At 53.7% G+C, this 11692-nt stretch overlaps 2 protein-coding genes across 4 annotated transcripts; both read left to right on the forward strand.

Annotated features, from left to right (window-relative positions):
• The first annotated feature begins 2243 nt into the window (after window positions 1-2243).
• On the forward strand, window positions 2244-4998 carry DPH2 (diphthamide biosynthesis 2). Of its 3 annotated transcripts, none has more exons than XM_021683817.1 (6): window positions 2244-2568; window positions 2795-2907; window positions 3196-3419; window positions 3619-4302; window positions 4383-4559; window positions 4641-4998. In XM_021683817.1, exons 1-6 carry the CDS (start codon window positions 2422-2424, stop codon window positions 4763-4765), a joined length of 1470 nt encoding a protein of 489 aa, XP_021539492.1. In that variant the 5' UTR covers window positions 2244-2421; the 3' UTR covers window positions 4766-4998. The 3 variants fall into 3 exon arrangements, with proteins under 3 accessions (XP_021539492.1, XP_044769937.1, XP_044769938.1); XM_044914002.1 differs by having other exon boundaries at window positions 2281-2568; window positions 3892-4302; XM_044914003.1 differs by lacking the exon at window positions 3619-4302 and having other exon boundaries at window positions 2281-2568.
• Window positions 4999-7516: 2518 nt separating this feature from the next.
• ATP6V0B (ATPase H+ transporting V0 subunit b) lies at window positions 7517-10816 on the forward strand. Its single transcript, XM_021683819.1, has 8 exons — window positions 7517-7667; window positions 8381-8429; window positions 8661-8744; window positions 8873-8950; window positions 9158-9227; window positions 9349-9400; window positions 9617-9807; window positions 10508-10816. Exons 1-8 carry the CDS (start codon window positions 7601-7603, stop codon window positions 10532-10534), a joined length of 618 nt encoding a protein of 205 aa, XP_021539494.1. The 5' UTR covers window positions 7517-7600; the 3' UTR covers window positions 10535-10816.
• The last annotated feature ends 876 nt before the right edge of the window (window positions 10817-11692 follow it).

Genomic DNA, 11692 nt, shown 5'->3' on the forward strand with positions numbered 1-11692 from the left:
CCATTTCTTTCTTTCTTTTTTTTTTTTTTTTAAGATTTTATTTATTTATTTGTCAGAGAGAGAGAGTGCACAAGCAGGGGGAACGGCAGGCAGAGGGAGAGGCAGGCTTCCCACTGAGCAAGGAGCCTGATGCGGGACTCAATCCTGGAACCCTGGGATCATGACCTGAGCAAAGGCAGACTCTTAACTGACTGAGCCACCCAGGGATCCCAGAACCTTCATTTCTGATGGAAATGGAAGGTTTCCTAGATAGAGGACTTGGGGCCTGTGGCTGGAAGTGAGGTGGGGCAGGGTCCGGCTTGGAGGGAAGAAATGGAGAGTGATTTTAAGTCCCAGGATAAGTTTCTTATGTGGGGTTATGGAGGCCAAACTTGCACATGGTTGAGGAAAGGTATAGAAAGTGGGGCTGAGCATGTGTGGGAGGAAGCGTGGCAGCCCCCAGAGGAAGAGGAATGCAAGACCTAGAGCTGTCTTCATACCCAGAGCTCCCCACCTCTGTGGTACCTGACCTGCTGTTGATGATCAGGGCTCAGTCAGGACCAGGGACAGCTCCTGGGTGGCTGTTGCTCTTCCCCCTTAGCAAGGTTCCCTCCCTTTCTGTCTCCTTAGCCATAGCTCCACAGATGCTGCCTCTTGGACACCCCAGCCTTCTCCTCAGTAAGCTCTGAAGAGCAGGGCTCAGATCTCCCCGTTTCCATTCCTGAACTTTGTGTCTCCTTGGAGGTGATAGAGCTGGTTACTCCCAAGTTTGTCTCATTCCTTCCCCTGTTCTTTCCCCATCTTTGCACAAGAATGGAGGTACATCCCCGTTCATTCTCTTTCCATGCCAGCCAGCATCAGTCCCTGTTTCATATGCCATCCCGAGGCTCTTCTTCAGTCCCATTCTCACTTACTCTTGATTTCTCACTTCTCCTGAAGTATGCGGAGATGTTTCTTTTAGTCCTTTTCTCCTACTACATGGTATCCAAGTGCCTTCTTCCCCATCCCCCATGATCAAATGTAGCATATATAAGCTAGGAAAATGAGGGAGCTAAAGCCTAGTTTCTTTTTTTTTTTTTTTAATATTTTATTTATTTGACCGAGAGAGACACAGCGAGAGAGGGAACACAAGCAGGGGGAGTGGGAGAGGGAGAAGCAGGCTTCCCGCGGAGCAGGGAGCCTGATGCGGGGCTCGATCCCAGGACCCTGGGATCATGACCCGAGCCGAAGGCAGACGCTTAACGACTGAGCCACCCAGGCACCCCCTAAAGCCTAGTTTCTAAAGTCAAATTTGGGTTTGTTATTGATTGTGCCACTGATTTGCTGTGTCTTACTAGGACCTCAGTGTCCTCACCTGTAAAATGGGACAATTATTTTTTTAAGTAATCTCTATACCCACTGTGGGCCTCAAACTCACAACCCTGAGATCAAGAGTCCCACGCTCTGCCAACTGAGCAAGCCAGGCGCTCTTGGGACAAGTCTTACTCCAAAGACTGTTAACGTTAAGAATGTAGTACCTGGTGCACAGTAAGTGCTCAATATTTACGTGATTAACAGACTGCTGTGAGGATAACAGCGAATGCTTTCAGTATATATGATATGCAAAGGACTACTCTGTAAAGTTTTATATCTAAATCAATTTGATCCAACAATCCTGTTAGGAATGCTCTTGTTACAACCCCCACCTTCAGATGAAGAAACAGCCACAGAGAGGTTAAGTAGCAATGGCAGAGCACAATATCCAAACCCAGGCAGTTTGACACCTGAATTGAAAATTATGCAATGCTACCTCCTAGGTGATAGAGTGCAATGAAGTGCTTAACAGTGTACCACGATGGGAGCTGCTCAAACGAGCATCTTCAGGGGGTCGCTTTTTTTTTTTTTAAGTTTATTTACTCTCTACCCCTAACGTGGGGCTCCAACTCACAACGTTGCGATCAAGAGTCACGTGCTCTCCTGACAGCCAGCCAGGCACGGGGGTTGGGGGGGTGGGTCACTTTTTCTGAGCGCGATTGGCGGGCTGAACCGGAAAACTAGCGGCTGGAGAAGAGGGCGAGGGGAACTACAACACCCACAAGGCTCCGCGCCTCCCTCTGAGGGACTCCCGATTGACTTGCGTTCTGAGGCAGATCATTGGCTCTCTGAGGGAGGCCTGGCGAGGATTGGAAGGCGGGAGCAGTGCTAGTTTAAGATTGGCAAAACTACTGCCAGCCCCGCCTCAAAAACCCGGAAGTAATCCCCCACAGGCCCGTGTGTAGTGGTGTAGCAGAGAAACGCGAGTTTGGGTTCGTGGAGGGATGGTCCGAGGGCTGCGCACTGACTTCCCAGCCCCGCCGCTCTCACTAAGTGACTCTGACTTATTGAGGGCTGCTTTTGAGGACGCGGAGCCTGAGGCTGACCGAGGGAGGTCCCCGCTACTTCCCGCCACCCAAGCGGTGCCTCATGGAGTCTACGTTCAGCAGCCCCGCTGAGGCAGCGCTGCAGCGAGAGGCGGGTGCCGCGGGGCTGCTCACTCCTCCGGAAGACCTGGACCGCGTCTACGAGCTGGAGCGAGTCGCTGGATTTGTCCGCGACCTGGGGTGTCGGCGGGTGAGGGCAGGTTAGGGTGGGGTGGCTCACTTCGGGATAGGTCGCCCAGAAGATCGGGATGTTGGGGTAATTTTGTGAGGATGGGGGGGTGGGGGTGGACGGGGGGAGTTGCTCCTCTGGGAGGAGGGGCTTTGGAGGTTAGATAGGGACTCCTGGAAGGTTTTCCTTGAAGAGGAAGAGGGTGGAGGAGAGAGGCTGTTCCTGACTCTGTGGCTTATACTTACAGGTGGCCTTGCAGTTCCCTGACCAGCTATTGGGAGATGCTGGGGCCGTGGCTGCACGACTGGAGGGGACCACAGGGTCGAAGATGTTCATTCTGGGAGACACGGCCTATGGAAGGTATGAATTTGAGCTTGAGGATTGGGGGCGGGGGTAGGGGGTGGGGAGTAGGTCTAGTGATCCAAGGTTCTTGGTGTTTTCCTTCTATGACAGTGTCTGCCCCCAGTGGCTGTGTTTTTCCTTGATGATGATGCCTCCTCTTCTGATACTTGCTCCTCGGAATGACAGTGTCTTCTTTTATAACATCATTTATTTCACTGACCACATTTCAGGCTTCACATTTCCCATGAAGGACAGCAACTGTTTTCCTGATGAGAACTCTTCTTACTAATGGTATCTCCCCTGCAGCTGCTGTGTGGATGTACTGGGTGCTGAGCAAGCTGGAGCTCAGGCCCTGGTACATTTTGGCCCTGCCTGCTTAAGCCCTCCAGCCCGCCCACTGCCTGTGGCCTTCGTCCTTGGTCAACGTTCTGTGCACTTGGAGCTCTGCGTCAAGGCCTTTGAGGCCCAGAACCCAGACCCCAAAGTGCCTGTGGTGCTGCTAAGTGAGCCGGGCTGTGCCCACGCCTTGGGTGAGGGTTTTTGCCTGGGCATGCAAGAAGGGTAGACCAACTATTTTATGCCTTGATAGTCCCATTTCAGTACACTTCCATAGAGCTCTTGATATGGGCTTAATCCCCAGTCTTTGCCTTTGGGTCATATTCAGTCTCCTGGGGTGAAGGGGTTCCTGCTTTGGTAGACCCCAACTCTGACATCACTTCCTTCTTCCAGAGGCCTTGGCCACTCTTCTGCGCCCGCAGTACCTGGACCTGCTTGTCTCCAGCCCAGCTCTTCCATTGCCAGTGGGCTCCTGTAGGCCGGAGCCTGAGCCCCTGGAGCGTTTTGGGCGCCGCTTCCCCCTGGCTCCAGGGAGGTGTCTGGAAGAATATGGTGCCTTCTATGTGGGGGGCTCTGAAGCCAGTGCTGACCTTGACCTTGACCCAGACCTGAGCCGGCTGCTCTTGGGCTGGGCACCAGGGCAGCCCTTCTTCACCTGCTGTCCAGATACAGGGCGGACTCAGGATGAAGGTGTCCGGGCTGGGCGGCTAAGGGCACGTAGACACTATCTGGTAGAGAGGGCCAGAGATGCCCGTGTGGTAGGGCTGTTGGCAGGGACACTGGGTGTGGCCCGACACCGTGAGGCACTGGCACACTTGCGGAACCTGGCTCAGGCTGCAGGCAAGCGTAGCTATGTGTTGGCCCTGGGGCGGCCCACACCTCCCAAGCTCGCCAACTTCCCTGAGGTGGATGTCTTTGTGCTCTTGGCCTGCCCTCTTGGTGCTCTAGCTCCACAGCCTTCTGGTGGCTTCTTCCGGCCTGTATTGGCACCATGTGAGCTGGAAGCTGCCTGCAACCCTGCCTGGCCACCTTCAGGCCTGGCTCCCCACCTCACACATTACGCGGATTTATTGCCTGGTGAGTGCTGGGGTACTGCCTGAGCTGGAAACTCAGGGGCATGGAATTGGGCCAGTATGGATCCTCTTTCTCCCTCCTAGGCTCTCCCTTCCACGTGCCCCTCCCACCACCTGACTCGGAACTGTGGGACACCCCAGCTGTGTCACTTATTACTGGGGAACTCCGACCCCCACCTGCGTGGAAGCCCTCAGATGATCCTGGGTGTTTGGCCCTGACCTTGCGGCCCCAGCTAGAGCTGGCTGAGAGCAGCCCTGCAGGTAAGTGTGCCAAGTCTCTGCTCCCAGCTGAACTCTTTCCCCAGATTCAGCCCACTTGGCCTCAGTCCCCTCTCTCTGCAGCCTTGTTCCTTAGTTCCCGGAGCTGGCAGGGGCTGGAGCCCCGTCTGGGTCAGACACCGGTGACAGGAGCTGTGAGTGGAAGACGAGGGATTGCCATCGCCTACGAGGATGAGGGAAGCAGCTGATACCGTGTGGGGCCAGAGACACAGATGGACTTAAGAATTGCTGCAAAAACCTCCCTGCATCAACCTCACTCCTCTGCTAGGATCCTTGAAGGAGCCTGGATGCAGGGAAGAGCAGACAGCCCCTCATTGAGGAAGGGAATCCTGCTCTGTCCCTGTCCTGGCCCTGGCACAAGGCTTAGCATAGAGTGGCTTAATAAATACCTGTTGGACTGATGGGACTTATTTGGGGCTTTCCTAAAGTCTTGTGGGCCCATCTGGGGGCCCACAAGTTTCTGGCCAGTCCCAGTTTCTTTTTTTTTTTTAAGATTTTATTTATTTATTTGACAGAGAGACACAGCGAGAGAGGGAACACAAGCAGGGGGAGTGGGAGAGGGAGAAGCAGGCTCCCCGCAGAGCAGGGAGCCCGATGCGGGACTCAATCCCAGGACCCTGGGATCATGACCTGAGCTGAAGGCAGTTGCTTAACCAACTGAGCCACCCAGGCGCCCTGGCCAGTCCCAGTTTCTGATGTGCAGTTGAGGGTTTACCCTTGTCAAAGGTTCTAGATATAGACCAGGGTTTCCTAACTTTGGTACTGTTGACGTTTTGGGCCAGATAAATCTTTGCTGTGAGGGGCTGTTCTGTGTGCTGTAGTATGTTTAGCACGGTCTCTGGCTTCTGCCCACTAGATGCCCCCAACATACCCCTCCCCATATTTTGGTGATAACCAAAAATGCCTCCAGACATTGACAAATGTCTCCTGTGGGGGCAAAGCTGCCCCTAGTTGAGAACCACTGGTCTACACCTGTGTTGTCCAGTAAAGTAACCACTAGACATATATGGCTATTAAACATGAATTTAAATTAGTTAAAATTAAAAACTCAGTTTCTCAGGGTGCCTGGCTGGCTCAGCTAGAAAAGCGTGCAACTCTTGATCTCAGGGTCATGAGTTCAAACCTCATGATGGGTGTACAGATTACTAAAAAAGTAAACTTTAAAAATAAAAACTCAGTTTCTCAGTCACACTAGTCACATTTCAATGGTTGTCTAGCCATATGAGGGGACAGTGCAGCTATAGGACATTTCCATTATTGCAGAAAGTTCTGTTGGACAGTGCTGGTCTGTACTGATTCTAATTTTGTTTCTCAGGGAGATCACAGACACTTGAATAAACTACTTTTTCTCCTTCTGTTTCTTTATATTCATCAAACACTACAGGTCCTGAGTGGAGTTCTGAATTGTATTTAACTGGTTTCCTGTCCTCACAGTGTAGTTAGGAAGAGAGGCAGTTAAATAAGCAATTACAAGACAGTGAAACTACTTTCTGTGAGGAGGGAAGCCCCTGGGGGCACTTCTTCATTACCAGGTTTGCAGAGAATCTTGGCCTACTGGCACTGTCCAAAGTGTTGAAGAAGCAGGTAAACAGGGAGATGTGGTCCTTGATCTCGGGGGTGCCCAGTCTACTGGTAGAGGCAGATCTGTAAACTGACTGGCAGCAGACAATATGGGCAGCAATTATGTATTTTACAAATATATATGGAGCACCCACTGTGTGCCAGGCACTGGGAATACAGTAAGCTCAACAGAAACCCTTTCATGGTGCTTACGTTCTTACGGGGGCTGGGGGAAGAGATGGACAAAATAAGATACTTAGTATGCCAAATGGTGATAAGTAAGTACTATGGAGGACTATAAAGCTGGGAAGGAGTGTAAAGGACAGTGGATTGCGATATTAAACAAGATGATTAGGGAAGGCCTTTTGAAGGTGAGCAAAGACAAAGGAGGTTATGGAGTGAGCCACATGGATAAGTAGAAGCAGAGGGAACAAATGCAAGGGTGTTGTAGTGGGGGTATGGCTGGTATGTCCAAGGAATAGCAAGGAGGCTAGTGCAGTTAGTGGGGGAGTATTAGATGAGATCAGGTAAGGGGCATGGGAAGCTGTATCAGGAGAGGCCTAGTATAATAGTAGGCCATTATTAGGACTGTGATGTTTATTGAGTGAAATGGCATTTTATTTTGTTTTTATTAAAGATTTTATTTATTTGAGAGAGCACAAGCAGGGAGAGCGGCAGAGGGAGAGGGAGAAGCAGGCTCCCACTGAGCAGGGAGCCTGATGCAGGGCTCTATCCTAGGACCCCAGGATTATGACCTGAGCCAAGGCAGATGCTTAACTGACTGAGCCTCCCAGGCACCCCTGAAATGGTATTTTAAACCAAAGAGTGACATGATGGTAAGCTTCATAAGTATCACCAGGACAGGAGGGGAGCCCAGAGCAGGCTCATCACCCTGCCTCTGGGTTAGGGAAGGCTTCCTGGAAGAGTGCCTTCTGGGGACCAATAGGTGTTAGCTGGGCAAGGGGATGAACACGAAGAAGCTTGCTTCAGGCAGAAGGAACGGCATGAGCAAAGTTAGGAAGAGCAAGACACCCCCGCTGAACTGGAGAGGACAGCAAGGGAAAAGGCCCATGGAATCAGCACTGGCTTGGAAGCTAAGTTAGAGAGGCCCGCGAGGAGACCCCAGTGTAAAGAAGCAGGGCTGGTGAGCCCAAGTGGTGCTGACTGTCAGGGCTCAGGAGGAGCGGTTTGGAGAGACGTGAGAGTAACCGGCCAGAGGTCGAGGTACTAAGGACGCCGGAGCCTCTTCCGAAGCGAGGGACTACAACAACCACAATCCTCAGTGCTAGCAGTTCCGGCGTTGCCAAAGTTCTGGACTGGCAACAGCGCCGCGCAGGGCCGGGCGTGTGGTCACGTGGTGCCGGCGCGTCACGTGGGTGAGTCAGGTGACGCTGCGGGGCGGGTGGACAGACTGCGGGGCGGACGGTGGACGCAGGGACCAGAGCCCCGCCGTCGTTGCCGCCATGACGGGGCTAGCGCTGCTCTATTCCGGGGTCTTCGTGGCCTTTTGGGCCTGCATGCTCGTCGTGGGTGAGGCCGGGCCCTGGCGGGCGGGGCCAGCATCCGGGCCCTGCTGGCGGGGCTGGAGCCCAGCGGGAGAAGTGGGGTCCCAGGAATGCTAGGCCCCAGCGTGGGCTCTGTGCCCGAGGCTCCAGGACTTGCCTCACGCCTGTCGGGGCTTCTGACCCTGACAGAGGAGACCCGGATCTCCAGCCCCTTGAGGAGGGGCGCGGACTGGGGGAGGTGGGGGCCGCGAGAGCAGCCCCGGTACCTCTCTCACTACCGGCCCCTGCCCCCGTCTCACTGCTGCGATCCCTCGCTTGCTACAGAGGGGCCTGCTTGGGTCACGAGCCGGCTGTTGCAGTTCCTCTTTTCCCTCCCCCCACCCACAGCTTGTTGGGTAAACAGCGGCTCGGATCGGGCTGGTGGGATCCGGTGCCCTCTCCCTTTCTCCAGGGTATTCAGGCCTACAAGTAGCTGGTCGTGGAGGGTCTTGGTCTGGGAGGTGGTGTCATTGGGGGAAGATAGATTACTGAGGGAGTGGCAGAAAATGGAGGCCTGAACTGAGGAGTCTGAATAGATAGCCGTGCTTTCCACACGGAGGCCAGCCTGACGAGTCTCCCTTGACTTACCTGTAGGCAGACCTTTGGGGACGTGGCAGCTGGACAGCAATTTCTTGTCTAAGTTGGGAAGTTTCTCTCTCTCGAGAGCCGCCTCTAACCCTTTTTTTCCTACTCCTGCAGGAATCTGCTACACCATTTTTGACTTGGGTTTCCGCTTCGATGTGGCATGGTAAGGGCCTGCAGAGAGAGGACTCCTCTAGTGGCTTCTTTGCAGCTTTTCTTCACTGACCTAAGCCCCTACTCCACCCCATCCCCAGGTGCCTGGGATATGGACCTTTGGGACATATGATGTATTTTATCTCAGCATCCAGGACTGGTGGGCTTGGAGGGTTGGGGGATGGATTTTGTGCTCACTTCTCCACCAAGGCTGAAATTGCTTTCCTCCCTGTTTCCACACCAGGTTCCTGACTGAGACTTCCCCCTTCATGTGGTCAAACTTGGGCATTGGTCTAGCTATCTCCCTGTCTGTGGTTGGGGCAGCATGGTGAGTATTGGGGTGGTGGGACTGGGGGGAGGGGTGAGTCATAGCAGGTGGTGTCACTGGGTCCTTAGTCATCCTGGGGGCAGTGACAAACTTGGGCTCTGCTCATCGGTTTTTTATCCTTCCACCAGGGGCATCTATATTACTGGCTCTTCTATCATTGGGGGAGGGGTGAAGGCCCCCAGGATCAAGACCAAGAACCTGGTCAGGTAAATGTAGGGCCTTTGGAGGGTTGTCAGAACCACCTGCATTGGGAGCTCCCTGTTTGTTTGACCTGACATGCTGCTTCTGACCAGCCTCCTGGTGGGGTGGGAGATGTCGGTGGGGCAAATGTTGGCTGGGAACTCTCTGGGGGAGGAAGGTTGGTTTCTTTCTAATCCTTTTCTCCTCTCTACCCCCATGCTCACCACTACCAGCATCATCTTCTGTGAGGCTGTGGCCATCTATGGCATCATCATGGCAATTGTAATTAGTAACATGGCTGAGGTATGGAGAACCAGGGTGGGGTGGGCATCTACGCCAGTGTGTTCTATACAGTGTTTAGTGATACTGGAGGAGGGGGAGTGGCATAAGGGGTGGTTTCTGATTACTTCTCTGCCTCCCGCAGCCTTTCAGTGCCACTGACCCCCAGGCCATTGGGCATCGAAACTACCATGCAGGTAGGTGGATGTGTGAAGGAAAAAAGCTGGGGCTTCATGTCTCCTTCCCCACTTTCATGCCCTGGCTTAGACTCATTATTTCAATATTCACTTCCTTTGTTCGGCCTGCTTTGCAGAGTTGGGAGTGGTGATAAGCCCCATTAGTCCATTTGGGCCCTTGTCCTCCTCTCCCCTTGTGCCTGGCTTGGCCTCAGTACTCTTTTTCTGTCCCCTCAGGCTACTCCATGTTTGGAGCTGGCCTCACAGTGGGCCTGTCTAACCTCTTCTGTGGAGTCTGCGTGGGCATCGTGGGCAGTGGAGCCGCCCTGGCTGATGCACAGAACCCCAGCCTGTTTGTAAAGATTCTCATCGTGGAGATCTTTGGCAGTGCCATTGGCCTCTTCGGCGTCATTGTTGCAATCCTTCAGGTGATGAATCCCCTGGGAGCCTGTGTCCTTGTCTCCAACCCAGCCTCACTCTCTTTCCAGAGGAGCCACGGTGTCCCCTTCTCCATCTGTAACCATAGAACCCCTGAGCAGCTCCCACCACTTTATTCCCATTTTTTGGTTTTCCTCTTTTGAAGCTTTCCAGCGTGGTATCATTGACTAGTGTAATGTGTATTTCCCTGCTCCTTTGTGTCTATAGGGCTTTCGTTGAGGCTTTCTATTATTTTTTGTCTTTGTTTGTAGTCTAGCCTGGATTGGGATCTTGTCTGTGTGTCAGTCAGTCTTGGTGTGTTTGACTATGTGTCTCAAGGCCTGTGTGTATCTGTGCTCTCAGTAGGACAGTGTGTCTGAATTGTGTGCATCTTGTCTTAGAACGTGTAAGTGTTGCTAAGGATCAGCCTGATGGTCTGAATGTGACTGAGTGCTTAGTTGGGTTGATTCTTGGTAACTGGTCCTGTCCGTATGCCACTTCTCCATCTCTGTCCCACAGCCTAACTCTCTGGTTATCTGACTGTCCCTGTTCATCTGTGTTTGTCACAGCATGTCCATCTTGGTCCAGTCATCCATCTGTTGTGGTCTCTCCATCCCACCATGGGTTTGCTAGAACTGACCTTATGTCATTTGTCACTGTCTTATCTATTCCTCTGTCACTGCCTGATTTCTCCTTGTTCTTCTTTTGCAGACCTCCAGAGTGAAGATGGGTGACTAGATGATCTGTTTGGGTGGGGCCGTGTCCCACTCTTATTTATTTGTGGTTTTCCCAGGACAGCTGGAGCTGTCACCCTTGGCCTTTCAGGGGGCTTGGTGTTCAGGGCCCTTCCCTGCACTTGCTTCTTGCTGTCCATCAGCTTGGAGGCACTGCCTGGCTGGAGCCTCAGTGTGGGGAGTGGGTCGCCGATGACCGTGTGCAGCTGTGCACCTGTGTCTCACCTCTACCCCCCAACCCATCTTCCCAGTGTTTGTGAAATAAACGTGGTTTTTGTCTGGGTCAGTGCTGCTTCTCTTGCCCTCCTTCACCACATTCTTATACGGAGGGAGGGTAAAAGGGGCTGTAGGCCTCAACCTAATGCCAGCTTCTTGGCACCTTTCTGTCTCATATGCACTGTCTCTGCTCTGGACAGAGCTAGTTCCTGGGTGGAGAGGAAGGGTGCTGGGCTGAGGACTCTAGCCCTGAATATCTTTATTGAAAGGAGCAAGGGACTCGGGATATGGACCCAGGTGTTTGTGCAGGGGAGGGGGCTGTCCTCCTAGTCCCATGCCTTTAAGGTTCTGTCTGCTAAGCCCAGATGGGCCACATCTACTATGTGGCTCTACTCTCAGGCATCCGTCACCCTTCATCCCTGTGGGGCTTGGAGCCCGTTGATTTGCCTCTGCCTATCCCAGCGCCATTCCCTGAGCCCTTGTTCCCAGGGCCCTGTCCAGCTCCTCCCACTTCTGTGCAATCTTTTACCCACCTCCTGTTACCCTAGAAGCCCCTGCCACACACTTCTCTCCACGCCTTTAAGGGTCCTGCCCAACCGGCGGCCCCCTCCGCTGGCCGCTGGCCGCTGGCCGCTGGCAGGCCTTTAATCCTGTTACCTTCAGTGAGTTGACGAATCCCTACCCTCCCTGCTAGAGTCGCCTAACTTCCAGGCCCCCTTCTTTGGCGGAGTTCGCGTTCCAGCCCACACCCTCCCCAGTCTGGACCCCGAATCCAACCTCTGGGATGAGCCTTACCGATTTCTTCGCCCCTCTCTGGTCCCGTGCCACCTCTGTCCCCTCGCTCCGCCGCGCTTGGCCGCCGGCAGGGGCGGGCGGCGGAGGCGCGCGGCGGGTGCGGGCGCGCTGGAGGCGGGTGCGCGCGCGCGGGCGCGCCGGCCAGGCCTGC

The sequence above is a fragment of the Neomonachus schauinslandi genome, chromosome 4, assembly GCF_002201575.2.
Source record: "Neomonachus schauinslandi chromosome 4, ASM220157v2, whole genome shotgun sequence".
Taxonomy (NCBI): Eukaryota; Metazoa; Chordata; class Mammalia; order Carnivora; family Phocidae; genus Neomonachus; species Neomonachus schauinslandi.

What these genes read in the sequence shown, in the direction of transcription:
- DPH2 (XM_021683817.1), top strand. Translation starts at nt 2,422, where the DNA reads ATGGAGTCTACGTTCAGCAGCCCCGCTGAGGCAGCGCTGCAGCGAGAG. An exon ending in GCGACCTGGGGTGTCGGCGG is followed by an intron (nt 2,569 to 2,794) that starts GTGAGGGCAGGT and finishes TTATACTTACAG; the next exon opens with GTGGCCTTGCAGTTCCCTGA. An exon ending in GGCTGAGAGCAGCCCTGCAG is followed by an intron (nt 4,560 to 4,640) that starts GTAAGTGTGCCA and finishes CTCTCTCTGCAG; the next exon opens with CCTTGTTCCTTAGTTCCCGG.
- ATP6V0B (XM_021683819.1), top strand. Translation starts at nt 7,601, where the DNA reads ATGACGGGGCTAGCGCTGCTCTATTCCGGGGTCTTCGTGGCCTTTTGG. An exon ending in AAGACCAAGAACCTGGTCAG is followed by an intron (nt 8,951 to 9,157) that starts GTAAATGTAGGG and finishes CACCACTACCAG; the next exon opens with CATCATCTTCTGTGAGGCTG. An exon ending in TCATTGTTGCAATCCTTCAG is followed by an intron (nt 9,808 to 10,507) that starts GTGATGAATCCC and finishes CTTCTTTTGCAG; the next exon opens with ACCTCCAGAGTGAAGATGGG.